At 45.1% G+C, this 27202-nt stretch overlaps 1 protein-coding gene across 3 annotated transcripts in view; it reads right to left on the reverse strand.

The window, feature by feature from the left end:
* The window catches only part of ETS1 (ETS proto-oncogene 1, transcription factor), a 131412-nt gene extending 110807 nt beyond the window's left edge, over window positions 1-20605 (reverse strand). For 2 of the 3 annotated variants that reach the window (XM_087706348.1, XM_087706346.1), the window contains exons 1-2: window positions 20522-20601; window positions 10799-10943 (exon numbers count right to left, since the gene is read on the reverse strand). In XM_087706348.1, coding sequence (XP_087562474.1) covers window positions 10799-10943; window positions 20522-20590 — 214 coding nt within the window. In that variant the 5' untranslated portion in view covers window positions 20591-20601. Of the gene's footprint in view, window positions 1-10798; window positions 10944-20521 lie in introns of all 3 variants that reach the window. The other variant, XM_087706349.1, reaches the window with a different exon arrangement.
* Between the last annotated feature and the right edge of the window lie 6597 nt (window positions 20606-27202).

Genomic DNA, 27202 nt, shown 5'->3' on the forward strand with positions numbered 1-27202 from the left:
TTACCGAATAAGTGCAAATTGGTAGGAACCCACCTCTGCTCCCCAAATACAATTTATCGAAAGAAGTGGGGGGAAATAACCACAGGCTTTTCAGAGCCTTTTGAAGGCTCACGTCAATGGTTCCAGTAATAAAATTCATCCTATGACTGTCCCATGGCAGGGCACCAAAGGCCCACCTCCTTCACTTTCAAATGAAAGAAAAGCCTCTTTCCTTACTTTCTCAGCCTGGCCGCAGTTGTGGGAGGCCCTTAGGACTCAGCTGTAGCAGCTGCAAGATCTAAATGTTGCTTAATTCCTTGGGAAATTCATCACGATTGACCTAGCCTGCTAAAGCCTCTTTAAAAAAAAAAAAACCCTTGCAAGAAAGATGCTGATCTACAAGCAGGCTATCTGAAAATTTTTCTACCACTGTGTTTTTTTGCTTTAAGCAAAACTGAAAAGGATTCATTTTCCCGTCTCCAAATTTCAGCTGCAGACAAAGATAGGCTAAAAATTTATTCTTTCTTTTTTTTTAAACCAAGTTGCAGACAAAAAAACAGCCTTGAGTGCACCAAGGGCTAAGAAGTGAAAAGAAATGTTTAAAAAATGCATGATGTTGTGCTTTTTAAAAAATGCACTCTAATATAGAAAGGAGATTGAAACCACTGCAACTGAGCCCTGATAAAGAGGAATCAAGCAGAATGGAGTGGTGTTTTTTTTTTTTTACCAGTATCTCTTTTGTAATATTGGAAATATATTTGTACTGAAGAGGTAAAGCTGTTTTGTTAGAAACTTTCACGCACGCATATTGTTATTCTACAGAGCCTTGCTCAATGAACAGACAAACTCTCAAATTCACATAACAATTTGGTGATAATTTCAAGACTTTGTTAAAGGAAAAAAAAATGGATGGAGCTTGAATTCCACCATTACAGCTGCCCTTGTTGATTATGCCCATGGGTGGGCTGCTGGGGGATCGCAGGGGTTCGGGAGAAACTCTAGCGAGCCGAGGTGGCGCAGTGGTTAGAGTGCAGTACTGCAGGCCACTTCAGCTGACTGTTATCTGCAGTTCAGCGGTTCAAATCTCACCGGCTCAAGGTTGACTCAGCCTTCCATCCTTCCGAGGTGGGTGAAATGAGGACCCAGACTGTGGGGGCGATAGGCTGACTCTGTAAACCGGTTAGAGAGGGCTGAAAGCCCTATGAAGCAGTATATCAGTCTAACTGCTATTGCTATTGCTATTAGCTAAGATTCTGTGCAGTTTGGAGAACCCCCAAATCCTACTTCAGGCTGGCCACGCCCTGCCCACCCACTCCTCCCAAGAGTCCCCACGTGGCCTGTTTTGGATGCAGGTAAGTGCAGGATGTGTGCAGAGGCTCGGGGAGGGTGAAAAATGGGCCTACCAGAAAGCTGGAAATGAGCCCATCTAAAGGGCAAAAAGCCTCTCGAGCCCAGGAAGTGCCAAAAGCCCCCTCCTGCCTTGGTGCAGGAAGCTGACCAGGCCACGCCCACCCGGCAACCGGGCAGAGGATCCCTTGCTAAAAATTTTGAAGCCCACCCCTGACTATGCCGAGGTGGCACAGTGGTTAAATGCAGCACTGCAGGCTACTTCAGCAGACTGCAGTTCTGCAGTTCGGCTGTTCAAATCTCACCGGCTCAGGGTTGACTCAGCCTTCCATCCTTCCAAGGTGGGTGAAATGAGGACCCAGACTGTGGGGGCGATATGCTGACTCTGTAAACTGCTTAGAGAGGGCTGAAAGCCTAATGAAGCTGTATATAAGTGTAACTGCTATTGCTATTGCTATTGCTTCTTCACCCTTGCTTCCTTGCTCCCTCATTTCCTTCCTCTTTCCTTCCTTCTTCTTCCTCACTCCCTAATTCCCTTCCTTCCTTTCTTCTCCCTCACACCCTCATTCCCTTCTTCACCCTTGCTCCCTTTCTTCTTCCTTTCCTTCTTCCTTTCCTTCTTTCTTCTCCCTCCTGCCCTCTCTCCCTCCCTTCCTATCCACCCATCCTCTGTGAAGATCTCAAGAATTATAAGCCCCCTTGATTTACCGGCAACTGTTTTGCTTCTCATATTCAGCGGTCAATGGCCCAGAAACTTCATCTACCTGCAGTCCAGGTAGGAAGTCAAGAGGCAACATAGCTGGCCTGCGATAAAGACAGCTGAGCACAGGGCTCGTGCATGGGGAAAGGGCCACTGGGTAAGTCGTACAGCAACCAGTGGAAGGCTAACATCAGAGTTTCTGCCTTCTCTCCTCCCCCCCCCCCCCCAGCAATCGCAGCATGCAGCTTCGTTGGCAAACCCAGGGTTAACCTCGGAAGGCTCCTGTGTAAAGCAAAGCTTTCTGGTTTATTTCAGGAAGGGAAGTGTGTGCCTGCCTGATTAGTCGATAGTTTCCTCCTTTCCCATAACCTCCAGACCCCCATGGCCTGAATGTTTACTTTCTGAATTTTTAAAAAATCTGCTTATGTTTTTCTTTTCCTTTTTTAAAAACTCCTCTGGGTGTGCGCTGCGCACCCCTTACACGCGTATTTGGAGAGACTTTGCTAAGAGTGGGTGTGGTGGAAGGATTAGCTGAATGGGATGGAGGGGGAAGCACAGCCCTCCCTCTCTGCCTCTCTCTCTCTCTCTCTCTCTCTCTCTCTCTCTCTCTCTCTCTCTCTCTCTCTCTCTCTCTCTCTCTCTTTCCCCTCCAACTGTTTCATTCTCTCTTTTCTTTTTTTCTTCCGCCCTTTGCCCAAAATCAGCCCTTCTCCAGCTGCATCCTCTAAGCTGAACTCCCTGGCTCCAGGTTAAGAGAGGGAGAAAGGGGGAAGGACAGCGAGAAATAGTAATGAGAAAGTTTGCTCTCCTCTCCAGCAGCTATAAACACAATGAACATCTGGCAAGGGAATGGTTCCAGGCTGCCAAAAAAAAGTGGAGAGGGGCAGGGAGGGAAGCCTGAGTTATTTTCAGGGTTTCAGCCCCCTCCAACGTTCCCACCCTTTCTTTCTCTCTCTCTCTCTCTCTCTCTCTCTCTCTCTCTCTCTCTCTCTCTCTCTCTCTCTCTCTCTCTCTCTCTCTCTCTCTCTCTCTCTCTCTCTCTCTCTCATACACACACTCTCTTGCTCTCACACACACACACTCACACACTCATACACACATATTTTCCACTAGTTTGGCACCATACACACACATCAAGTCATTCCCATTCATGATAAAACCCGAGAGGAAGTCCTTTTTCGGCTCACCAAGTTTTTTTCCCCGCCCTACAAAGACAAGCTAGCTTGAATGAGCAACATTATTCCCACAATACAGGAGCGACTGCCTCCTCCTACCGCTGAATTTGCTTAGGCAAACTATGGTTCATCCTCATCCACAGCTGGCATGCAACCACCATTGTTAACTCTGACATCTGGCAGGGGTATGGACAGTAATGATCCAGAGGTGAGTTCGCACCGGTTTGGTGGAACTAGTAATGGAAATGGCGATTGGGTCTCCAAACCGGTAGGGATGGAATGCTCACCACACCCCTGAACCGGTTCCCCGGTTGCCGCAACACCTTTTTGGGGGGACCTTTTTAAATGTGCTGCGCATGCGCAGACCTATTGATAGGCCATGGCACGACAAAACCGCGCTAGACTAAAGCGCGCCCGATTAAACCGCGTCGCTGACGTCATCAACAGGGCGACAACAGCGAGCGCGGAGAAAGAAGGGCGCTTTAAATAGTGCTTTGAAAGCAAGCCGATTCAAGTTAAGGTAAGGGTTAGGTTTAGGGTTAGTTTTAGGGTTAGGTTTACGGTTAGGTTAAGGGTTAGGATTAGGTTTAGGGTTAGGTTAAGGGTTAGGTTTAGGGTTAGGTTTAGGGTTAGGTTAAGGGTTAGGTTTAGGGGGTTTAGGTTTAGGTTTAGGGGTTAATTTTAGGTTTAGCGTTTACAGCGTGCTTCTGTCTCCGCGCTTTGTCACCCTGTTGATGACGTCAGCTACGCGGTTTCGTCGAGCGCGCTTTAGTCGAACACGGTTTTGTGGTGGAAGCTTGATAGGCAACTTCGCACACGTGCATGCACCCAACCGGCAGAAGCCCAACCCTATAATGATCGGTCAACAGGTACAGATTGCGATGGACACAAACTGAAATTTAGCACGCAATAATGGTATCCTATTTTCTTCACTACCGGTTTGGTAATGGGAGCAACGGGCCTGGGCATGTGCAGAGCTTCCTGTGCATGCGCAGAAGGTCCTTGGTGATGTCTGGGTGGGTGGGCGGACCTCACACTGCCTCCACTACCAGTTCGCCCCAAACTGGTGTGAACGGGCAGCATATCACCTTTGATTGCCCGCCCATCCAAAATAGTAGGCTAAATAAAGAGGTGCATTTTAAACAGATGAATCAGTGCCAGGGGTGGGTTCAGTTGGAATGGGGCTGGCGGCGTCCTCATGCATGTGCGCGGTGCACGCATGCGTACTAGCATCTGCGTGACGCTCCAGCTGCTCCTGGACGATTGTGCAGGCGCTGTATGCGTCCTGCGCATGCGTGGAAGCGCAGAACTCATCAAAACCGGGTAAGGACCGCGGGCGGGCGGGCGCGCCCTTCGCCGTTCCCGGAAGTTACTTACTTCCGGGTTCGGTGACCAACCGGTTTGTAGGGACCACCGCAAACCGGTTGAAACCCACCCCTGATCAGTGCGCAAGATATGAATGTATTTATTGCTTCCAGACAACTGTCTCAGTAACTTTGCGGGGGAGGATTAACTCCCCCCAGGGGTTGGTAAGAGTTGGACTTGCTCCATTTTTATGTAGTCTACCCTTCCTCCAAATCCAATCTTTTTGAAAGAATTGTGTAAAAGTGGAACCTCAAAGAATATTAAAGTGTTCAAAAACCCCAATCATTCGTATCCATCACTATGTATAGAAACACCTGACCAATGGAAGAAGGATCAATTTAATTTGTTACAAATGGTATCTTTGCATGGCCCTATCTTATATCCCATTGGTGGTGGGGTGGGGGGATCCACTTCGGGTTAGGGTTAGGTCTCCATGAAAGGTCTCCATGAATTCGGAGAGCAAAATGGACCTCGCCAATGGATTCAGAGTGTATGGATTTGCTTAGGAAGGTGCCGACCCTTTGAATCTGCCTTATCTACATTTCCTGGTAAAATATATGGGGAAATCTCATGGGGGGAGGGGCAAATCCACTTAGGGTTAGGGCAGTGGGGAAATTCATGTTTTTTTTTACTACCGGTTCTATGGGTGTGGCATGGTGGGCGTGGCAGGTGGAGGAAACTGCAAAATCTCCATTCCCTTCCCACTCCAGGGGAAGGATGCTGAAAAATCCCCATTCCCTCCTGACTCAGGGGGAAGGATGCTGAAAAATCCCCATTCCCTCCTCACTCCTGGGGGAAGGATATTTGCATTTTTGTGTGCTTTCGAACTGCTAGGTTGGCAGAAGCCGGGATAAGTAACGGGAGCTCACTCCATTATGCGGCGCTAGGGATTCGAACCGCTGAACTGCCGAACGTCTGATCGACAAGCTCAGCGTCTTAGCCACTGAGCCACCACATTCCTACAAAGGGATGTAGGAAAGTGGAAATACCCCCCAATGGTCACTGGCCGAGGGCAAATGGGAAAATACACACAATTGTGGAAAGTGGGTGTGGAGACCAGCAGCAGCCCGAGACTGGAGGCTAAATTAGATGCCTGAACAGAGGCTTTTGTGCGGGAGGCCCCGTTCGACTCGCAGACCCTCCAGCCAAGGGAGGACCGAGAAGCCAAGAGAGAAAGACTTCAGTCATTCATGCAGAATCCCCGGGCAGCATCCTACCCAACGGCTGCCAATGGCTCCGGGCTGCTCTTGGGCACAGGACAGTAAGCAGCGGGGAAGAAAGGCAGATAGAGAAAGAGAGAGAGAGAGAGAGAAAGACACGGGTGGGGGAACGGAGTATGAATGAAGCCAGGCAGCTGCATCATCCATCGTATACAAATGAGTTGCCTACTTCTCTGTTTGGCTGCCATGTGCAAGTGAAAGGATAGTTTTTCCTTGCTTCATCTCTTCCTCTTCCTCTCTCTTCTCTTTCTCTGTCTTGCTCTTTTTCTCTCTGCTCCCTTTCTCTCTTTCTGTCTTCCTCACATCTTTCTTCTGATCTCCCTTTCTCCATCTCCCTCTTTCTCCCTCCCCCTCTCTTTCCCTCTCTCTTTCTCCCTCCCTCTTCCCCTTCCTCCCCCTCTCTTTCTCTCTCTCTTTCTCTTCTGTTCTCTTTTCTCTCACTCTTTCTGTCTTGCTCTTTTTCTCTCTGCTCCCTTTCTCTCCTTCTCCATTTTTCTCACATCTTTCTTCTGACCTCTCTTTCTCCCTCCCTCCTCTCTCTCTTCCCTCTCTCTTTCTCCCTCCCTCTTTCCCTCCCTCCTCTCTCCCTTTTCCTCTCTTTTCTTTTTGCTCTATCTCTCCTTTCTCTGTCTTGCTTTTTTTCTCTCTGCCCCCTTTCCCTTTCTCCATTCTTCTCATATCTCTTTCTTCCTACCTCTCCTTTCTTTCCCTCCCTCCCTCTTTCTCCATCTCCCTTTTCTCCCTCCCTCCCTCTCCTTCTCCCCTCTCTCTTTCTTTCTCTCTCCCTCCCTCTTTCCCTTCCTCAGCCCTCTCTTTCTCTCTCTAGTTTGCATTTCAGCCTTGACTCCTCTATCTGCAACTTTCTGCAAATCTTTCCGATGCCCCTTGGTAAGGAAACGGAGAAGGCCTAAAAGATGCCCATGTAGTTGTGCCCGTTTTCCTCTCTCAAACCTCTGAGCCTCCCCCCTCCCCTCCCCGGTCCCCAGCAGATGTGCTTTCTTTGAGAAAAGGAGTCCCATTCATCTCTTCCGAAGGAGTGCGGGGGAGGTGGCTGTGGGGAGGGGGGGAGACAGGGAGGGAGGGATGTCAGAAGGGGCTGAGAAAGGAAAAAGAAGCTGCAGTTAAAAATAGGATAAAAGAATGCCAAAAAAATGCAGAGCATTCTCTTTTTTTAAGCCCGGCTTTGAAAATGCACTGCAGCTGGAGAAGCCCTTGGAGCTGCTGAGCCATGTTGGCCTTTGCAAACAAACACACACAGACATGCACGCTGATGCGCACACACGCACGCACACACAGGCACACACAAGAGGGACACATCCTGCCCTTCCTACAAGGAAAGATTCTGGAATTGGGCCCAGAAACTGCATACAAAGAGAACTTTCCTCTGGGGAGCAGAGAGAGAGAGGGAGGGACGGAGGGAGGGAGGGAGGGGGAGAAAGCATGAATGGGGAAATCGCCTGGGCAGAAGAGTCTCAGGGAAACAAAAGCAGAGAGGGTAGAGGGTGTCACAGAAGGGGGAATAAGGGAACTTTCACCTCTAGAAGCCCTAGAACCATGATGGCAAACCTATGGCAAACGTATCACAGGTGGCACACAGACCCCTCCCTGAAATCACACAAGCCGTCATCCCAGCTCAGCTCCACCGCGCATGCACACGTGCCTCCCACTTGCCAGATGATTTTCAGATCTCTGCTCTGCATGCATGGGAACGGGGTGCAGGCGGGAGACATGTGTGCATGCACAGGGGGTATGAGGGATCACACGTGCATGCGCAGGGTGCAAGGGGGTGCATGTGCAGGGGTGTGATGCCCTCCCCCCCCCCCGTGGCCCATTTTTAATCCCAGGAGGCTGCAGGGACTCCTTGCTAAATCCCAAAATGGGCAGGGGGAGGGGTCATAGGAGCATGCTGGGGGGGGGGGTAGGATGGGGAGGTCACACGCCAGTGGTGGGTTCCGGATTCCATTTCAGCCGGTACAGTTGGAACGCTCCCGGCATCACCCACATGGATGCGCGCGGCCTGAGTAATTGCCTGTGATGCTTCCGCAAGCTTCCATGACGCTCCAGCTGCTTGGTGGAGCATTGCGCAGGCACCGTACGGTGGAGCTGCCTGCGATTCGATCTAAGCACAGTACACAAAATTGTCTGCTAAAACGTCCTACCTGTCAACGACTACTTCAGCTTCAACCACAATAATACAGGGGCAAACAATTGATACAAACTCAAGGTAAACCGCTCCAAACTCGATTGCAGGAAATACGACTTCAGCAACAGAGTGGTCAATGCCTGGAATGCTCAACTTGATTCCTTTGTTATATCCTCAAACCCCCACAACTTCACTCTCAAACCGTCTACCATGGACCTCACCCCATTCCTAAGAGGTCCGTAAAGGGGGTGTGCGTAAGTGCACCATCTTGTCTACTGTCCCTGTCTCATTGGTCCCCATTTATCTGTAGTTACTTCCTTTGTTCATGTTTACATATCATGCTCATGCCTGCTATCTTGTACATTTATTTATTTGTTATTTATTTATTTATTTATTTATTTATTTATTTATTTATTTATTTATTTATTTATTTATGTATTTATGTATTTATGTATTTATTTATTTATTTATTTATTTATTTATTTATTTATTTATTTGTCTTGTATGCCGCCCACTCCCGGAGGACTCCGGGCGGCTCACAAAAGACAAGGGAAAGGGGGAAACGAGACAAAGACAACATATTAAAAACAAAACCAACATTCACAATTTCCGTGGAGGTAGATGTTTCTCAGACCACCCAGCCTGCTGGAACAGCCAGGACTTGGTGGCTTTACGGAAGTCCAGGAGGGTAGTAAGGGTCCGGATCTCGACAGGGAGCTCGTTCCAGAGGGCCGGAGCTGCAACAGAGAAGGCTCTCCCCCGGGGAGTCGCCAGCCGACATTGGCTGGCAGATGGAATCCGGAGGAGACCTAACCTGTGAGATCTAATTGGTCTGAGAGAGGTAATCGGCAGGAGGCGGTCTCTCAGGTACCCAGGTCCGATGCCATGTAGGGCTTTATAGGTAGCGACCAGCACCTTGAAGCGGATTTGGAAACTAATAGGTAGCCAGTGCAGCTCGCGGAGGATAGGTGTAACGTGGGTGTACCTTGGTGCACCCACAATCGCTCGTGCGGCTGCATTCTGGACTAATTGGAGTCTTCGAACACTCTTCAAGGGCAGCCCCATGTAGAGCGCATTACAATAATCCATGTTTGACAAACAAACGAATAAAATAAATAAATGCACAAGATTTACACAAGATTTGCTTATTAGGAGGCCGTGCATATGCTAAATTTATCCATTGCTTCTTCAACCTCGGCTGGTGCTCCTTGGCTGTTCCTGAGCAGATCAGAACTGGGGCAATAAACACGCCTCCCCCATCCTTTAGCCAACCTGAGATCTCAAAGGATTTAGAAATAAGCATCTTTGTGCATGTTTTTAAAGCAAGGACCATCTCTTCCTTCATTCCATAGCTGACCGCAAGAAGAAGAAGAAATTATCATACCTCTTTAGAAAGTATCTTTGAAACTCCAGGACAGAGATAAGATTCCAAGGCAAATTCTTTGCATCTAAACAATCTTTCTTTTAAAAAGATCCAAAGCCTGGGTTTTATGGCTCAGTGAAGTTCTAAGTCACGCTTTCTTCCCACCAAAGCACTCCATAATCTTATCTGCATGTAATGTAATCTGGTTATGGGCATCAAAGGCCAGCATGGCTCAGCCAAAACAAGCAGTGTCCCAATTTTTTCCCTTCCCTCGAGAATATTTAATGTTTTTTTCTCTAGAGAAGACCCTTGGATCAACCTGGGTCCTTGATGAGTCTGTGGATCCTTCCCTGCAATTTTCTCAAAACGCTATGAAAGGAGGAGCCTTCTTCCCATTGGTTTCAATTTCATCATCTAGCTCACAACCAGGCATTGAAGGATAATAGTAAGTAAACAAAAATTTAAAAGTAAAACCATGGTGGTCTTCCAGCCAAGCCAAAGCAGACCAGGTGCAATTTAATAAATATAATTAAATTAAATTTAAATAATAAAACAAAATAATAAAATGCATGCTGATGTACGAAAGTCTAACATGGGTATTAGAGCTGGCCCTGCACAGCATAGCTCATAGCTTCATTGAACTACACACACCCCTTCGCCACAGTAAGGCAGTAATCCGTGAAGGGGAGAGCTGCCATGCTCAGTATGTTTCGGTGTTTCATTCATGCCTTTTATTTTTAGGCTTGTAGATTTTTACCTATTACCAATTGGCCTGCTGCCAATTACCTCCAATAGACCGATCAGATCCCACAGATTAGGCCTCTTCCGAATTCCATCCGCCGGCCAATGCCGACTGGCGACTACCTGGAGGAGGGCCTTCTCTGTGGCTGCTCCGACCCTCTGGAACGAGCTCCCCGTGGAGATTCGAACCCTCACCACCCTCCAGGCCTTCCGCAAAGCCCTTAAAACCTGGCTGTTCCGACAGGCCTGGGGCTAAAGAGCTTTTGCCCCCCTCCTCGAATGGTATGGCTGTTGTGTGCTTTAAATTGTGTATTGTTCTGTTTGTCTTTTTTATCCCTTATCTGTACCCCCTTCCCTGACTTGGATTGTGAGCCGCCCTGAGTCCCCTTCGGGGAAAAGGGCGGCATATAAATGCAATAAATTCAATTCAATTCAATAGCTTTGAAAAATAAACAAACAAATGAACACCCTATGAACCGATTAAACCAAATAGGTGCAAGGCACTTTTATGTAGCTCCTTCAGTGAGCATTTGCACACCGCTTTGAGACGTACAACACAAGTAATTGCTCTTTAATATTCTTGTCCCCTCCATCTCCCTGAAAGATTGGGAGACCGTGGCTGGCTTCACATTTCCTGGTAAAGGCAAGAAGTAGCAGAAACTTCCTGATTCGTAACTCATTACGTTATATATGAAGGAGGGGCATAAAAGACACATTTTTTCCAGCCAGCAAAGGCAAAGACAGAGGGATAGGATTATCTTCTACCTGTGCTGTGATAGTCTAAACCAGTCGGTACTTCCTGGATCGCCGTCTCATCCCAAAGGGAATAGAGTGCCCTCTGCTGGTAGCAATTGGACTGGAACCCGCAGCTCATCCAGGGGTCTTCGTAGGAACCGACATCCCCAGGTCTCTGTGCAAAAGCAAAACACGACGTTAAGAAGTCCACTTTGGGAGTGGAAGGGTTGTTTAAGTTGCTTAATTTACATACGGGACGGCTGCAGTTATGACTTCTGTTAACACGATACAAACTCAAGGTAAATCTCGATCGCAGAAAAGACGACTTCAGCAACAGAGTGGTCAACGCCTGGAATGCTCTACCTGACTCCATTGCTACAGCCTCAAATCCCCCGCAGCTTCAACCTTAAACTGTCTACCGTGGACCTCACCCCATTCCTAAGAGGTCCGTAAAGGGGGCGTGCATAAGCGCACCAGCGTGCCTACGATCCCTTGTCCTACTTCTCCCCATCTATTTGTATTCATTTCTTTTGTTTATATCCATATTTATATTTATACCTGATATCTTGTACACGTTTGACGAACTAATAAATACAAATGCAATTTGTAAAACACATATTCCTTATTATGACTAATTACGGGATGCATTTTCTGAATGCATCAAAATCAATGCTATCGTGATGGGTGAAGGAAGGAAGACCACACCCTTTTTCCACTTCTGTCCAGATTAATTGCGTCCCCTGTTGATCGACACCATATTTTGGTCACGAAAAGCTGAATGAGTGCTAAAATGAGCTGTGGTAGCGCAGTGGTTAAAGAGCAGTACTGCCGGCTACTTCTGCTGACTGCCGGCTGCCTGCAATTTGGCAGTTTGAATCTCACTGGCTCAAGGTTGACTCAGCCTTCCATCCTTCCGAGGTGGGTAAAACGAGGACCCAGATTGTTGGGGGCAATGCGCTGACTCTGTAAACCGCTTAGAGAGGACTGTAAAAGCACTGTAAAGTGACATATAAGTCTAAGTGCTTTTGCTATTCCTTCCTTCCTTCCTCCCTTCCTCCCTCCCTCCCTCCCATCCATCCATCCATCCATCCATCCATCCATCCATCCATCCATGATGCACAGTGGTTAGAATGTAGTATTGCAGGCAAACTCTGCCCACTGCCAGCAGTTCAATCCTGACCAACTCAAGATTAGCTCAGCCATCCATCCTCCTGAGGTCAGTAAAATGAGGACCCAGACTGTTGGGGGCAAATAGGCTGACTCTGTAAACCACTTAGAGAGGGCTGTAAAATACTGTGAAGCGGTATATAAGCCTACTATTGTTAAGTGCTAAAATACACAATCTGCATGTAACATTTGAGTCTGGATATATACTAAATTAAAAACACAAGCATCTATATCTGTTTTATTGAAATTCCTCATTGCAAAGAGTTTTGCCTTTCTTACCTTAGGGACCATGGGCTGATTATTTTAAAAAGAAGCTGAATGTTGAATTCCTACAGGAATCCTGAAGTTCAGGAATAACAAATGAACTTTAAAAAATAGTGGTTGGAAGGGAACTGTGGACTGAATATCAGCTACTTTCATCCTATAATAGTTTTGGTTAATCATGTGTGAGACCAACCAACCGGAATTGACAAAGCAGATAAACTGGAAGGGCTTTGATGTAACATTTCCTATTCCCACACGTAGAACAATCTCAGTGTGATTGAGGACTGAGTGGTACAATAGCTACAGTCACCCAATTCAGGTCTCCAGAGACCTGGTCACTTTAAAATACATCTACTGAACAAAGACATTGCATCCAAGCTACGACATGTATCCATGAATGAGTAATTGTGACTGGGCACTTGGTCACAATATGGCACAGAACAGTGTCTCCTCAACAGTGCCCCGATTCCTTGGAACAACTCTGAGTAAAAATTAGAAGGTCTAATAATGGAGACTATTAAAATTAGAAGGTCTGATGAACTCTGATGTGCCACAAATGCATATGATACAATCTTTTCCCCATTATATCAGCCTATCGACCCAGTCAAACGGGGAAGGAAATAACAGAATGTCAGAGTTGGAAGGGACCTTGGAGGTCTTCTAGTCCAACCCCCTGCTCAATCAGGAAACCCTACACCACTTCAGTCAAATGCTTGTCCAATCTCTTCTTAAAATATCTAGTGTTGGAGCACCCACAGTTTCTGGAGGCAAGTTGTTCCACTGATTAACTGTTCTAACTGTCAGGAAATTTCTCCTTAGTTCGAAGTTGCTTCTCTCCTTGATTAGTTTCCACCCATTGCTTCTTGTCCTGCCCTCCTTAGTTCGAAGTTGCTTCTCTCCTTGATTAGTTTCCACCCACTGCTTCTTGTCCTGCCCTCAGATGCTTTGGAGAATAGTTTGACTCCCTCTTCTTTGTGGCAGCCCCCGGAATATTGGAATACTGTTATCACGTCACCCCTGGTCTTTCTTTTCATTAAACTAGACATACCCAGTTCCTTCAACCATTGTTGAAACCCTTGTTGAAAATCCACTGTTTAATTCTCTACTTATCAGTTTAAATGTCCATACTTTCCATGAGCAAATTACCCTCGTTTCTTACAGTTTTGCATTTCTCCCTAAAATGCACATTTTCTTTCTCCATACAGGTAGTTCTTGAGTCAGAATCGTTCATTCAGTGACCATTCAAAGTTACAATGGCACTGAGAACAAGTGACTTAAGCCCAGTGGTGGGATTCAGCCGGTTCGCCACACTTTGGGAGAACCGGTGGTTAACTTTCTGAGCAGTTTGGTGAACTGGTTGTTGGAAGAAATGATTAGAGCAGAGAACCGGTTGTTTAAATTATTGGAATCCCACTACTGCTTATGACCATTTTTCACATTTACAATCATGGCAGCCGCCCTGGGTCACATGATCAAAATTCGGATGCTTGACCAATGGCTCATATTTATGACAGTTGCAGTGTCCTTGGGTCATGTGATCATCCTTTGCCACCTTCTGATGAGCAAAGTGAAAGAGGGAAACCAGACCGATTTAAACAACCATGTTACTAACTTAAGAAGTGCATATTGATTCGACTGTGGCAAGAAAGGGCATAAAATGGGAGAAAACTTAACCAATGTTTCACTTAGCAAAAGAAATATTGGATTTAATTGTGGCTATCTTATGATTTGTGATGAATATATTTTATGCGTATAATCATGATTATTGCTTGTATAAGAAGCTTAGGCACCGGAAACAAATTCCTTCTGTATCTAATCACATTTGGCCAATAAAGTATTCTATTCCGTGGCACGACAAAACCGCGCTACGCAAAATAGCGGAGATTAAATCGCGTCACTAAAGTCGCGACGTCATCATCGCGCGTCATCACCGCGGGGACAACAGCGCGGCGACAGAAGGGCGTTCTACATACTTCGTTCTTTGCCTCCAAAGGTAGCCCTCCTCCTCCAGCTGACAGCGGCTGCAGGCACGGGGCAAAGCGGGCTGCCCAGCAGCAGCAGCCCGCGGGAAGGGTCCAGCTCAGCCGCGGGGGGCAGCAGGAAGCCCGTGGGGGGCCCGAGCAGGGCCGCCGATGCTGGCAGCGGAGGAGGACGCAGCAGCGGCACCAGCTGAGGCTCTCCCGGGGCCGGCGAAGTGGGCTTGCCCGGCAGAGGCAGGCCGCCCTCTTCTTCCTCAACAACATCTCCTTGGATGGGCGGCCGCTGCCACCGGGCAAGCCCGCTTCGCCGGCCCGGGAGAGCCTCAGCCGCCGCCGCTGCCGTGTCCTCCTCCGCTTCCTGCTGCCCCCCGCGGCTGAGCTGGACCCTTCCCGCGGGCTGCTGCTGCTGGGCAGCCCGCTTTGCCCCGTGCCCGCTGCCGCTGTCAGTTGGAGGAGGAGGGCTACCTTTGGAGGCAAAGAACGAAGCATGTAGAATGCCCTTCTGTCACCGCGCTGTTGTCGCGGCGGTAGGGTCGTTTTTTTCTTAGCGCTTCGGACGCTGCGGATTTGCCTCCGCACTTATGTCGGCGCGGATAAGGTCATCGCGGTTTTGTGGTGGAACCATTCTATTCTACTCTATTCTAATTCTAATTCTAACTCAATCTAGTCTAGTCTAGTCTAGTCTAATCTACTCTACTCTACTCTACTCTACTTTACTCCTATTATTTCTATTCTATTCTATTGAGCCGAGGTGGCGCGGTGGTTAAATGCAGCACTGCAGGCTACTTCAGCTGACTGCTAGATCAGCAGTTCAGCGGTTCAAATCTCACCGGCTCAGGGTTGACTCAGCCTTCCATCCTTCCGAGGTGGGTAAAATGAGGACCCGGATTGTTGTTGGGGGCAATATGCTGACTCTGTAAACCGCTTAGAGAGGGCTGAAAGCCCTATGAAGCGGTATAAAAGTCTACTGCTATTGCTATTGCTATTGCTATTCTATTCCTATTCTTCCTATTCCTCTTCTCTATTCTATTCTCTATTCTATTCTCTATTCTCTACCTCAGTGTTTCTCAACCTTGGCAACTTGAAGATGTCCGGACTTCAACTCCCAGAATTCCCCAGCCAGCGAATGTTGGCTGGGGAATTCTGGGAGTTGAAGTCCGGACATCTTCAAGTTGCCAAGGTTGAGAAACACTGCTCTACCTTACTCTTTCCTTTCTTATTCCTATTCCTATTCTTTTGTCAAGGACATCTCTATTTCTCTTTTTCATTTTAAAATGAAGGTAGACAGACAGACAGACTTTTCACAATGGGTGCCTGAAAAATCAAGCAATTTCTCTCAGTCATGGGCCAAGAAAGATACTGCAAGGGAACGCATGGCTCAGAATGCCAAAAGTTATTACTTCAACTCTGGATAATGATTACAAAAGTATGTCCATGCAGGGTTATCTTCCTTTGATTTCAGAAGTTATTAAGATCAAACCCTGTAGCCACAAGGTATGAACTTCTCTTTTCTCTGGATCAATTACCACATTCCCAGGGTAAAGGAATGCTGACCATCTATAGCTCTCCAGGTCTTCAGAACTTCTAAGGGAAAAAATTGCCAGACCTTTTTATTAAAGCTTAGATACAATTAACCCATACTGAAATGAAAACTCCTCCTATCCAACCTTTATACCCCGTTAGCCCGACGCAAGTACAACCTATACATGTCAACCTGTATGTAAATTATTATGATCCAATCCATACAATTTCACAGAGGGATAATGCAAGAAGAATGTCACTGCTTGTATCTTTGGAAAGATGAAAGATCAGTAGGCTTCAGAAGCCACCAATGGGTCCCGGTCCATCCCACCCCACCCCTGCCACCCCAGGCTCCAGAGGCTTTCTAGAAAAAAAGCCTCCTCAGATGCCCTCCAGAGGCCTCAGGAGCTTTCCTGAAGGCTCTGGAGAGCGAAAAAAGGACCTACGGGGAATCAGGAAGTTTGGGAATTGTGACTTCCAGTTTTTCCAATTTTCGACCACCACAGCCTTCAGGGGCCCTTCAGGTAAGTGCAACCCACCACTGGACTCCACCTATCTCCTGTTTAAAACACAAGCAGTTCCAAGAGGTTCTCACGCTCATTTGCACTGTTCAGGTGAGCCTGGAGGAGCTGAACCTCCAAGGGGCCGCAAGGACTTTCAGAGAGAGTGCTAACCAACAGGTGACTGCAAGTCACACACTCTCTACCATTCCATTCTCTACCATTCTGTCAGAATTGAAGAAGCTTCTCGGATGAGAAGCGAAACATCTTCAAGGAAACACAAATTCCAGTTGCCTTTTGAAGAAGCACCTTTGGGGAGTCCGATGTCAACGGCTGCTGCCTTCTCTGACAGCAGAGAAGCCCAGCTTTTCTAAGAAATAATCCCCAAACTAAACGAATTCAGAGGAAATGCAATCCCAGCAGGGATATTTCTTTTGTGACAAAGGTTCCTTGCTTAGACAGAAGGGAACGTCTCTCATTGGCAGCGTATCTGCTGAGCCTGCTAATACTTTGGGATAACAGGAAGAGGAACTTCCTTCCCGTCCCCTCCACTTTCTGATGCCCTGGCTTCATTTATGTATTTGCTCCTCCCATTCGCAATCGTTTCCTTTTTGATACTGCTCCATAGATGGTCAACTAATCTGTGCCCCTTCCTATTCTCAAACGCGTTTGAGTGAGCTCCTCATGGCTGCATTTTTATATCCAATTTTACTAAATGCATCAAAATATAAAATAGAAGGGAAAATAAAGATACTGGGAAAGCGGGAAAGGGAAAACGGAGTAGAGAGTATGCCCCAAGGCAAGAAAATATTGGATGAAAATACATACATGGCTGGGGAAAAATGATAAAACAATACATGGATTTGAAACCAGAGATATTTTTGTTGGGCATCCTACCTGAAATGTATGATAAAAAGACCACATATTTGATCCTGAATATTTTAACTGCAACTAGAATTGTATTTGCACAACGATGGAAAGATGATGAGATCCCGTCTGAAGGGAATGTGATCAAGAAAATACTAGACTGTGCAGGAATGGATAGATTAACACTTGCTATTAAGGATGAAGGAGAAGCTGAATACTTTTTGATATGGGACATATTTTATCCATGGCTAAATGATAGAAGTTAGAAATTTCCTGACAGTTAGAACAATTAATCAGTGGAACAGCTTGCCTCCAGAAGTTGTGAATGCTCCAACACTGGAAGTCTTTAAGAAGATGTTGGATAGCCATTTGTCTGAAACCGTATAGGGTTTCCTGCCTAGGCAGGGGGTTGGACTAGAAGACCTCCAAGGTCCCTTCCAACTCTGCTATTGTACTGTATTGTAAGTTAGAAAGGAGGAGATACAGTTGGAGGAAATGATAAAGAGGACAGGTGTTAAAGAAGATGATGTCAAATGTTAAATATTAATGTTATTATATCTTTATGTTATTATATTATTGAGGGTGAGGAATTATAACAACAAAGATGTATAATATGATTATTTAAGGACAATTGTACTCAGAATACACACTGTTCAATGAAAATTGGATGTTATATAAATAAAACAAATAAAACATGAAAAAGAAAAACAAAAAGGAGAAGTGTACGGTGAAGTGGGGGAAGAGGGAAACTTTAGCTTCCAGCTTTTTTCAATGCAATAGAATAAAGATGGTCTGCATCCTAAAACACTGCATCCTCAACTTTTTGCATTAAAAATGGTAAACGTTTTCCTGTCAATCATGTCCAACTTTAGAGGGTGCTGTACATCTCCATTTCTTAGTCAAGGGAACCAGCATTGCCAAAGACACTTCCGTGGTCATGTGGCCAGCATGGCTGCACACCAAAGCCACACGGAATTCTGCTACCTTCCCACCAAAATGGTACCTATTCATCTATTTGCATTTGTTTGCTAGGTGGGCAGGTGCTGGAGCAAGTAAGGGACGCTCACCAGTGGTGGGATTCTACTACCAGTTCTGTGGGGGTGACTTGGTGGGCATGGTTGATGGGCATGGCAGGGGAAGAATACTGTAAAATCTCCATTCCCACCCCACTCCAGGGGAATATTACTACAAAATCTCAATTTCCTCTAGCTGGGATTTGGGAGGCAGAGAATAGATGGAGGCGGGGCCAGTCAGAGGTGGTATTTACCAGTTCTCTGAACTACTCAAAATTTCTGCTACCGGTTCTCCAGAACTGGTCATAAACTGCTGAATACCTCCTCTGGAGCTCACCCCGATGTGCAGAGTTTGGGTCTCAAACGCGGGCTGACAAACTCAACCTAGTTTGCTAGTTCCCGTGGAGATTCGTACCCTCACCACCGTCCAGGCCTTCCGCACAGTCCTTAAGAACTGGCTAGCCTGTCAGGCCTGGGGACAAGGATAGTCGCCCCTCCCGAATGATGAATGAATGTTGCTTATTACTTTTATTATATGTGTCTACGTCATTGTTTGTATTCCCCCCTTCCTGATTTTATGTGAGCCGCCCTGAGTCCCCTCAGGGAAAGGGCGGCCTACAAATGTTAATAAACATTACAAACATTACAAACCTCTTTAAACACTGAGCATCCCCTCCTTATCTTGCATACTTAGCGTATTTTAACTATTTCTATAACAACAACCTGATCCAATCTGCAAATCCGCAAATCAGAATTTTAATTTTTTCCCCTGTCTCAAGCACAAAGTATCTAGACGCCATTTCCAAGTAGAAAGGAAATGGGATGTATTCTTTTCTTTGATTAAAGCAATTGATTTTTGCCATCTCCGCTAGTTCCAGGAGTTTTTCCAGACATTCTTCCATTGTGGGAATTAGTGTATCTTTCCCACATTTGGGAGTATAAAGCATTCTTGCTTCAGTACGATGAATGGCTGTTTTGACATCCACGTTAGTTCTCTTGTAAGTATTTACTTTGTATGCTTCCCTGCTTCCTTTTATCTTCTATAAACTTTTCCTTGAATTCTCTTTTAATGAATTTTCAGGAAAATCCCTTGGCTGACTCCTGCCATCACATCGGTTTTTAGCTTATCGCACAGAGACCCCTGAGGCTAATAATATGGAAATGCAAAGAATGAAGCAGAGATTTTTTAAAGAGAGATAGAACATACGATTTTTACAACATCAGATATCTGTGTACTGTAGGTAATTTTATTCAATAAAAGAAACTATCTGTACAGTGGTGGGTTTCAATTTTTTTTAGAACCTCTTCTGTAGGTATGGCCTGCTTTGTGGATTGCCGGCCATGTGACCAGGTGGGAGTGGCTTGCCAGCCATGTGACTGGGTGGGCGTGGCCAACTTGTAAAATGTGGTGAAACTCACTTAACAACGCTCTTGCTTAGCAACCAAAATCTTGGCATTGAAATGTACAAGTCTTAAAGCTGTCAACCTAACCCTTTAGAAAAAAACCCAGGGTGTTCAAACTTGACAGCTTTAAGACTTGTGGACTTCAACTCCCAGAATTCCTCCTCTCGCTCTTCATCTTGATGATGTGCGGATGGGCGAGGGGAGGGAGCTGGAACCGGTTCTAAACGGCACAGTAGATTGGTGGAACCTTTTCTATAGAAGAGGTTAGAACTGGCAGGAACCCACCCCTGTATCTGTACCTCTGTCAAGGGTGGGCTGCTGGGGGTTCACACGGGTTTGGGTGGTGCTCTAGCTCGGATACTGCCCAGTTCGGCGAACCCCCAAATGCCGTCCCTGGCTGGCCACGCCCACCCAGAGGTCTCCATACAGCCCGTTCTTCAGGCCGGGTAAGTGCAGGGTCTGCACGGAGGGGAGGGGGAAAAACTAGCCTACCGGAGGTTCCGGAAGTCTGGAAATGGCCTGTTTACGGCCTCTGGAGGGCCTCCAAAGCCCGAGGGAAGCAGCTTTCACCCTCCCGGAGGCTCGAGAAAAGCCTACAGAGCCTGGGGAGAGCAAACCTCCCTGCCGTTGTGCAGGAGGCCAAGTAGGCCACACCCACCATGGCCACGTCCACCCAGCAACAGAGCAGCAAACCCGTTGCTGCCACCCCTGACCTTAGTCCTTGCTACTCTCTGAACTTGAAGAGATTTCATTATCCAAGTAGGTGACATCGTGCAAAGATTGAAAGCAAGCAACCAAGCTCAGAGAGCACCAAGCACTTCACAGGTATTTTATTTTGGCCTTGCTATGTTTCCGAGTTTCTTCAATCCTTAAGACTCTCTCCCTGGATGACTGGGCTTGGATGAGGCCAGTCTGTGTAGGCTGCAAAAGTCCCAGCAAAAATGAATTTCAGACTAGCCTGCCGGAGCTGACTTATGTTGCAACAGGCATACATGGCTTCCTTTATGTCTCCATGATTAAGCCAAGCAATGTCCTTACCATCATCAGAGGACGAGGCAGGGGGTAATGGGGCTGATTCCCAATAGCTGTATCCACGTAGTAACTCATTGTTTCCAGGACACCTGCAGAAATGGAGAAAGGGGCTTGTTAAATAGTTGCCTAGAGGATTAATGTGAATCCCTAAAAGCAAAAACATCCATCTGGATTGATGGATTTCCCATTGTCAGACCTTTGAGGCGTGCCAAGGTCTACCCAACTCGGCATTGGACAATAGGGCTAAAATGGAAGCAACCTAGAACTAAGAATAAATTCCCTGACAGTTAATCAGTGGAACAACTTGGCTCCAGAAGTTGTGAATGCTCCAGCACTGGAAATTTTAAAGAAGAGATTGGACAACCATTGGTCTGAAATGCTAGAGGGCTTCCTGCCTAAGCAGGGGGTTCGACCAGAAGGCCTCTTATTCTTATTATTCTATTCTCTATATTCAGTTCTCTATATTCTATTCTATTCCATTCCATTCTATTCTAGATTCTATTCTATTTTCTATATTCTATTCTATATTGTTTTCTCTTCTATATTCTATTCTCTTCTATATTCTATTCTATTCTCTTCTATATTCTATTCTATTCCATTCTATTCTAGATTCTATTCTCTACTATATTCTCTTCTATATTCTCTTCTATATTCTTCTATATTCTATTCTCTTCTATATTCTATATTCTATTCTCTTCTAGATTCTATTCTATTCTATATTCTATTCTATTCTATATTCTCTTCTATATTCTCTACTATATTCTATTCTATTCTATATTCTATTCTATTCTATATTCTATTTTCTTCTATATTCTCTTCTCTTCTATATTCTATTCTATTCTATATTCTCTTCTCTTCTATATTCTCTTCTATATTCTCTTCTATATTCTCTTCTACATTCTCTTCTATTCTATATTCTCTTCTATATTCTCTTCTATTCTATATTCTCTTCTATATTCTCTTCTATATTCTCTTCTATATTCTCTTCTCTTCTATATTCTCTTCTCTTCTATATTCTCTTCTATTCTATATTCTATTCTATTCTATATTCTATTCTATTCTATATTCTATTCTCTTCTATATTCTATTCTATTCTATATTCTATTCTATTCTATATTCTATTCTATTCTATTCTATTATCTCACTGCACACTAAAGCCAGTTGGAATTCTCTGTCCCTGCAAATACCAGGGTCCTGGAAATGGGAACTTTTTATCAGGAAAAAAAAACCTGTTTTAATACAACTGATAAATGGTGTATATTCTTAATTGTAGAACATGGCAAATATTTTTGTTGCCGAGTTAATTCTGCAATTCAATTTCTCATGCTATTTAAACTTGAAGTGAGTTTGGTATAGCAGTTAAGGCATCAGGCTAGAAACTAGGAGACTGAGTTTTAATCCCACCCTCGGCATGACAGCTGGTTGACTTTGAATCTGTCTCAGATTTATCTTAGCTGGAAAAAGGCAAACCACTTCTGAAAAACCCTGCCAACAAAACGGCAGGGACTTGTCCAGGCAGTTTCCAAGAATTGAACACAATTATTCAGAAGAATAAAACATCCAATAACATCCATTGCCTTCATCTTCAATACAAATGGAATATTTGTTGTTAGCATTACACTTCTAATGTACTGAGAGGTGCATTTTAAAAATTTGTGATTTAAAAATTTGTGCTTTGAAGAATAGCTTGACCCCCTCCTCTCTGTGGCAGCCCCTCAAATATTGGAAGACTGCTATCATGTCTCTCCTGGTCCTTCTCTTCACTAGAGTAGCCATGCCCAGTTCCTGTAACCGTTCTTCATATGTTTTAGTCTCCAGTCCCCTAATCATCCTGGTTGCTTTTCTCTGCATTCTTTATAGAGTCTCAACATCTTTTTTTGTAGTGTGGTGACCAAAACTGGATGCAGTACTCTAGGTGTGGTTTTACTAGGGCTTTATAGAGTGGTATTAGTACCTCACTTGATCTTGATTTTATCCCTCCATTAATGCAACTAGTCATAAGACTGCTGACAATAAAATCATAGCACATGTTTACACTTAAATTAAATTATTTACAAAGATTGATTCTTGTAGCTATCTGGTCCTCTGATAATTTCAACCTGGCTAAGTCACACTACAAACAGAGGGTTTGAATAGCATTGCAGATGGTTCTACAAGCTTAAACTATCCTACTGGGCATTATTTATGAATATATTAATATATTTTCATCATTTCAATTTATATACCATATCTAAGATGCTTTACTTGGGAGAAAACAGGAGCGGATTAGGGTGGAGCCTTTGTCTTGAAAAACTGAAACCATGAAAAGAAGGAAGAAGATCAAGGGTGAAGCCAAGGGTAATTTATTATCATTATTACAAATGTTTACAGAGATTCTTTCAGCTGCTTGGGATACGAAGCAGCTGGCAGAAGAGCAAGTGCCAGCATCCCTTAAAATAAATTGGAAGCAATATTCCTCCTACCAGGAAAAGAGTGGGGGGAAGTGGTCATCTAAATTAAGGGCCTGAGACTCCTCTGATATGGGTTAAATGGTTGAAGTTCCTGTCATTGAGAATGAAACCACAAAAACGTGGAACAATAGGCCACGGAAAACGGAAATCACAAATTGAAAGGCTCGGATATTTTAACTGAAGCGTTTTGTCGTTGGCCCATCCACTATCTTTAATTCATGCATGTATATCTCTCTCATACACCCCGTGGCTTCAAGTTCAAGAGCAGACATACAGATAGTCCTTGATCATTTAGTCCTGCAATACTGCCTTCTAACCACTGTGCCACCACGGCTCTCAATAAGGATGTTATGAACATCGATGAAGTTTAGAAAGTTTAGAAGTTTAGAGAGAAGGAGAGATGAAAGGAGGGAAGGAAGGAGGGAAGGAAGGAGGGAAGGAGAGAAGAAAGGAGGGAGGGAAGGGGGAAGGAGGGAGGGAAGGAAGGAGGGAAGGAAGAAGAGAAGGAGAGAAGAAAGCAGGGAAGGTAGGAGGGAAGGAAGAGGAAGTAGGATTGTTGTAAGATAAGATGGGTTTATGGGATGGTAAGAAAGCAATTTCAAGTATATTGTCAACGGTAGGGGAGAAAAATTGTTACAAATACATATTATTAATAACAGTTAGGAGATCATATAATTGTGAATGTATATATGAGAAATTAAAAATTAAAAAAAAGAAGTTTAGAAACTTGTCAAAATCCCAAACTGAATGGAGACTATCTGAAGTCTCTGCAAAATTGATCCAATTGCAAATAATAAATTCATAAACTAAATTATGAGTAACAGGTCTGCTGTGTTGATACACTTTCTGTAACAATGGATGGTTTTGTTTGGGAAATCCACTCTGCACCCCCCAAAAAAAGGTTCCCTGTTTGACTCACAACAAGAATCTAGTTCACACCTGGCGTGCAAGATAGTGGCGGGTTGCCAATTTTTTTTACTACCGGTTCAGGGGCACTCCTGTACATGACACTTCTACGCATCTGGGCGGAGCCTCCCACCGCGGCTACTACCAGTTCGCCTGATCTGGGCCGAACCAGGAGCAACACACCTCTGATGCAAGAGCCATACACCCTTCAGAGCCGAGGTGGCGCAGTGGTTAGGGTGCAGTACTGCAGGCCACTTCAGCTGACTGTTATCTGCAGTTCAGCGGTTCTAATCTTACCGGCTCAAGGTTGACTCAGCCTTCCATCCTTCCGAGGTGGGTGAAATGAGGACCCAGACTGTGGGGGCGATATGCTGACTCTGTAAACCACTTAGAGAGAGCTTAAAGCCCTATGAAGCGGTATATAAGTCTAACTGCTATTGCTATCTACAGCTTGAGCTTCACACCACACCACAGAAGTGTCAGATTCGGAAGATCTGGTGAGGCTGAGCACCGCTCATTCTGAAACCTTTGCTGATTGTCGGTCAGACAGGAGACAAGAATAGCCAAACGGGGTGCACTACTACCACTCTTTCTAATTGGTAGACATGGTGAATCATAACGAGATAGCTAAACACAATTTGTGGCCAGTTGGCCCATGCCCCCTTCTGCATATTCCCTCTCTAAAATTGTTATTTGCATGGTTCTTTACGTGACCCGTCAAATGCGCGCCCGACAAAAGTGCCCCTGGGAGTCTGACAACCAATCAGAATACATTTCTTACACAGGAACAGGAAACAGAGAGGCGGGGCCAAACAGAATGTATAAAAAAACTCAGGAACTCTCAGCAAGACCCTTTTCCCCCTCTTTTCTCTTCTTCACACAACATCTGGAAGCATGTGATCACCTCTTTCCCCAGGACCTCAAACCATGTGGTCCTGTCCACCGTTAAAACCATCTTTCCAAGCAGCCTCCATGTTTCCAGTGTCTTTTCCCCCCACTTGGAACTGAATCCAGAAGGACATTTCTTCCAACAGGAGAAACTACGCCACTATCAGGGTTGAAACATACTGTTATTGTAGCCAAACTCAATAAAAAAATAGCCTTCCTGTGCCATTGACTTCCTGGTTTGGTCTCCCTAAACAAAACTGAAGCTATTTCATAAGTTAAGCTTAGATATAGAAATGAGATATATGCCACATTGGCTCCCGGAGAAATTTTTGGGATAAAATCTAGCAAGGAATAAATGAATGGGCGATTAAAAATGTTTCACCGAGCAAATACTGGTGGCTTTGCAAAAGTAACCATAGCTGAAGACCAAGTCATGATTTTTTTTTTTTTATTTAAAAGACACACTTTTAACTGCACCAAAATAATTTTGCAAATTCTTACGCATAGTACTACACAGGAAAAGCTACACATAGGAAAGCTATGGCAAATCTAGAGAGCACACTAAAAAGCAGAGACATCACCCTGCCAACAAAAGTGCATATAGCCAAGGCTATGGTTTTCCCAGTTGCAATGGATGGCTGTGGAAGTTGGACCATAAGGAAGGCTGAGCACCAAAGAATTGAGGCCTTTGAACTCTGGTGCTGGAGAAGACTCCTGCGAGTCCCTTGGACTGCAAGGCGATCAACCGGTCAGTCCTAGAGGAGATCAACCCTGACTGCTCTTTAGAAGGCCAGATCCTGAAGAGGAAACTCAAGTACTTTGGCCACCTAATGAGAAGGAAGGACTCACTGGAGAAGAGCCCAATGCTGGGAACAATTGAAAGGCAAAAGAAGAATGGGATGATAGAGAATGAGGTGGCTGGATGGAGTCACCGAAGCAGTAGGTGTGAGCATAAATGGACTCCAGGGGATGGTAGAGGACAGGAAGGCCTGGAGGAACGTTGTCCATGGGGTTGCAATGTGTCGGATACGACTTTGCAACTAACACCACCACATAGGATAGTGCGTGCCTACAAACACTATCTAATTTTAAAAAGTTAAGATAGAGTGCCTTTATTCCCAACTTCTGATCCTATTTTTACAGATAGGAATACCAAGGACAATTGTTTTCAGACTTCAGCTCGAAGCACCAAGGGGAAAAAACGAAACAGCAATCTCTTGATTCTCATAGCAGTTCCCGCTAAGCATCCTAAACCTGGAATATAAGTTTTGTCTTCCTTTATGATGGCATATTCTATGTTCTTTGTTCAATATCTCTAGCCATCCATGCAGTTTTTCCAGCCCCATTAATTTGGAGTGTGGGCTTTTAAAGACCTCACCAGGCCTGAGGAAAGGAGTTGCAGCCAGTACATTGTTCCAGGGCCCATAAAATTCAAAGGGGCAGGAACAGGAAAAACTTAATTTTTCTTTTTTACAAAACCAATTTTTTAAAAAGAAAAACAATATTGGATATATACTTCACACTCTATACTTTGTGTGTATGGCCTTGCAGCCTCGTTTGACACCACCTTTATGAATCTGAAACTCAGTGAAGAGTTATTTATTTCATTTATTGAATTTTAATCTTATTACTTATTTATTTAAGTTTGCAAGTTTAGCTTCATTCCGTGTACGAATATATTTTACGCTTCATTTCAGCTTATGAATGGTGATGAAATGTCATCTCAAAAATCTGGAGCCCCAAAACGCTGTACGTTGTAAATGATGACAATTATGACATTTCCCTTATGCCTGGCCTCGTGACACAGAGGTTTTCCACCAACCTGCACCCAGAGCACACAAAAAGCAAGAAGCAGCTGCCACTGAGGAATATTGGTCACCTCCGAACAAAGAGAGCCAAATTTCACAGACCACCAAAAATACAAAAATTGATCCAACTAAAAGATAGGGGAGAGGAAAAGAAAAAGAAAGAAAGAAAGAAAGAAAGAAAGAAGGAAGGAAGGAAGGAAAGAAAGAAAGAAAGAAAGAAAGAAAGAAAGAAAGAAAGAAAGAAAGAAAGACCACAGAATTGGTATCAAACTCCCACTTGTCCCAATCCTCCCACCACACCCATATATTTTATTATCTCTATATATATATTTATCACACACGCAGGCGCACACACAGAGACTGTGCAAAAAATCCTGGTAGAACCAGAACATGAGAAAGAGAGAGAGAGAAATCAAAAGTTAGCCCCAACCATCCCCCTCCCACCCATGTTTAGAGGTGTCCATGTGTAGGGGTGAGGGGGCCCCCTGCTAGTTTTGTTCCAGCATTTAATCATCCTCTCAGTGGCCCTGGACCCCTCACCCTTCACTTTGGACACTAGATAGCATGGCTTGCCTGCACTATAAAAGAAAGGCTGATTCTCTTCAAAGAGAAGTAGCGGGTCTCTTTCTGTCTAT

The sequence above is a fragment of the Thamnophis sirtalis genome, unplaced genomic scaffold, assembly GCF_051295495.1.
Source record: "Thamnophis sirtalis isolate CommonGarterSnake01/CBP01778 unplaced genomic scaffold, rThaSir2_p1.2 scaffold_2, whole genome shotgun sequence".
In the NCBI taxonomy this organism is placed as follows: domain Eukaryota; kingdom Metazoa; phylum Chordata; class Lepidosauria; order Squamata; family Natricidae; genus Thamnophis; species Thamnophis sirtalis.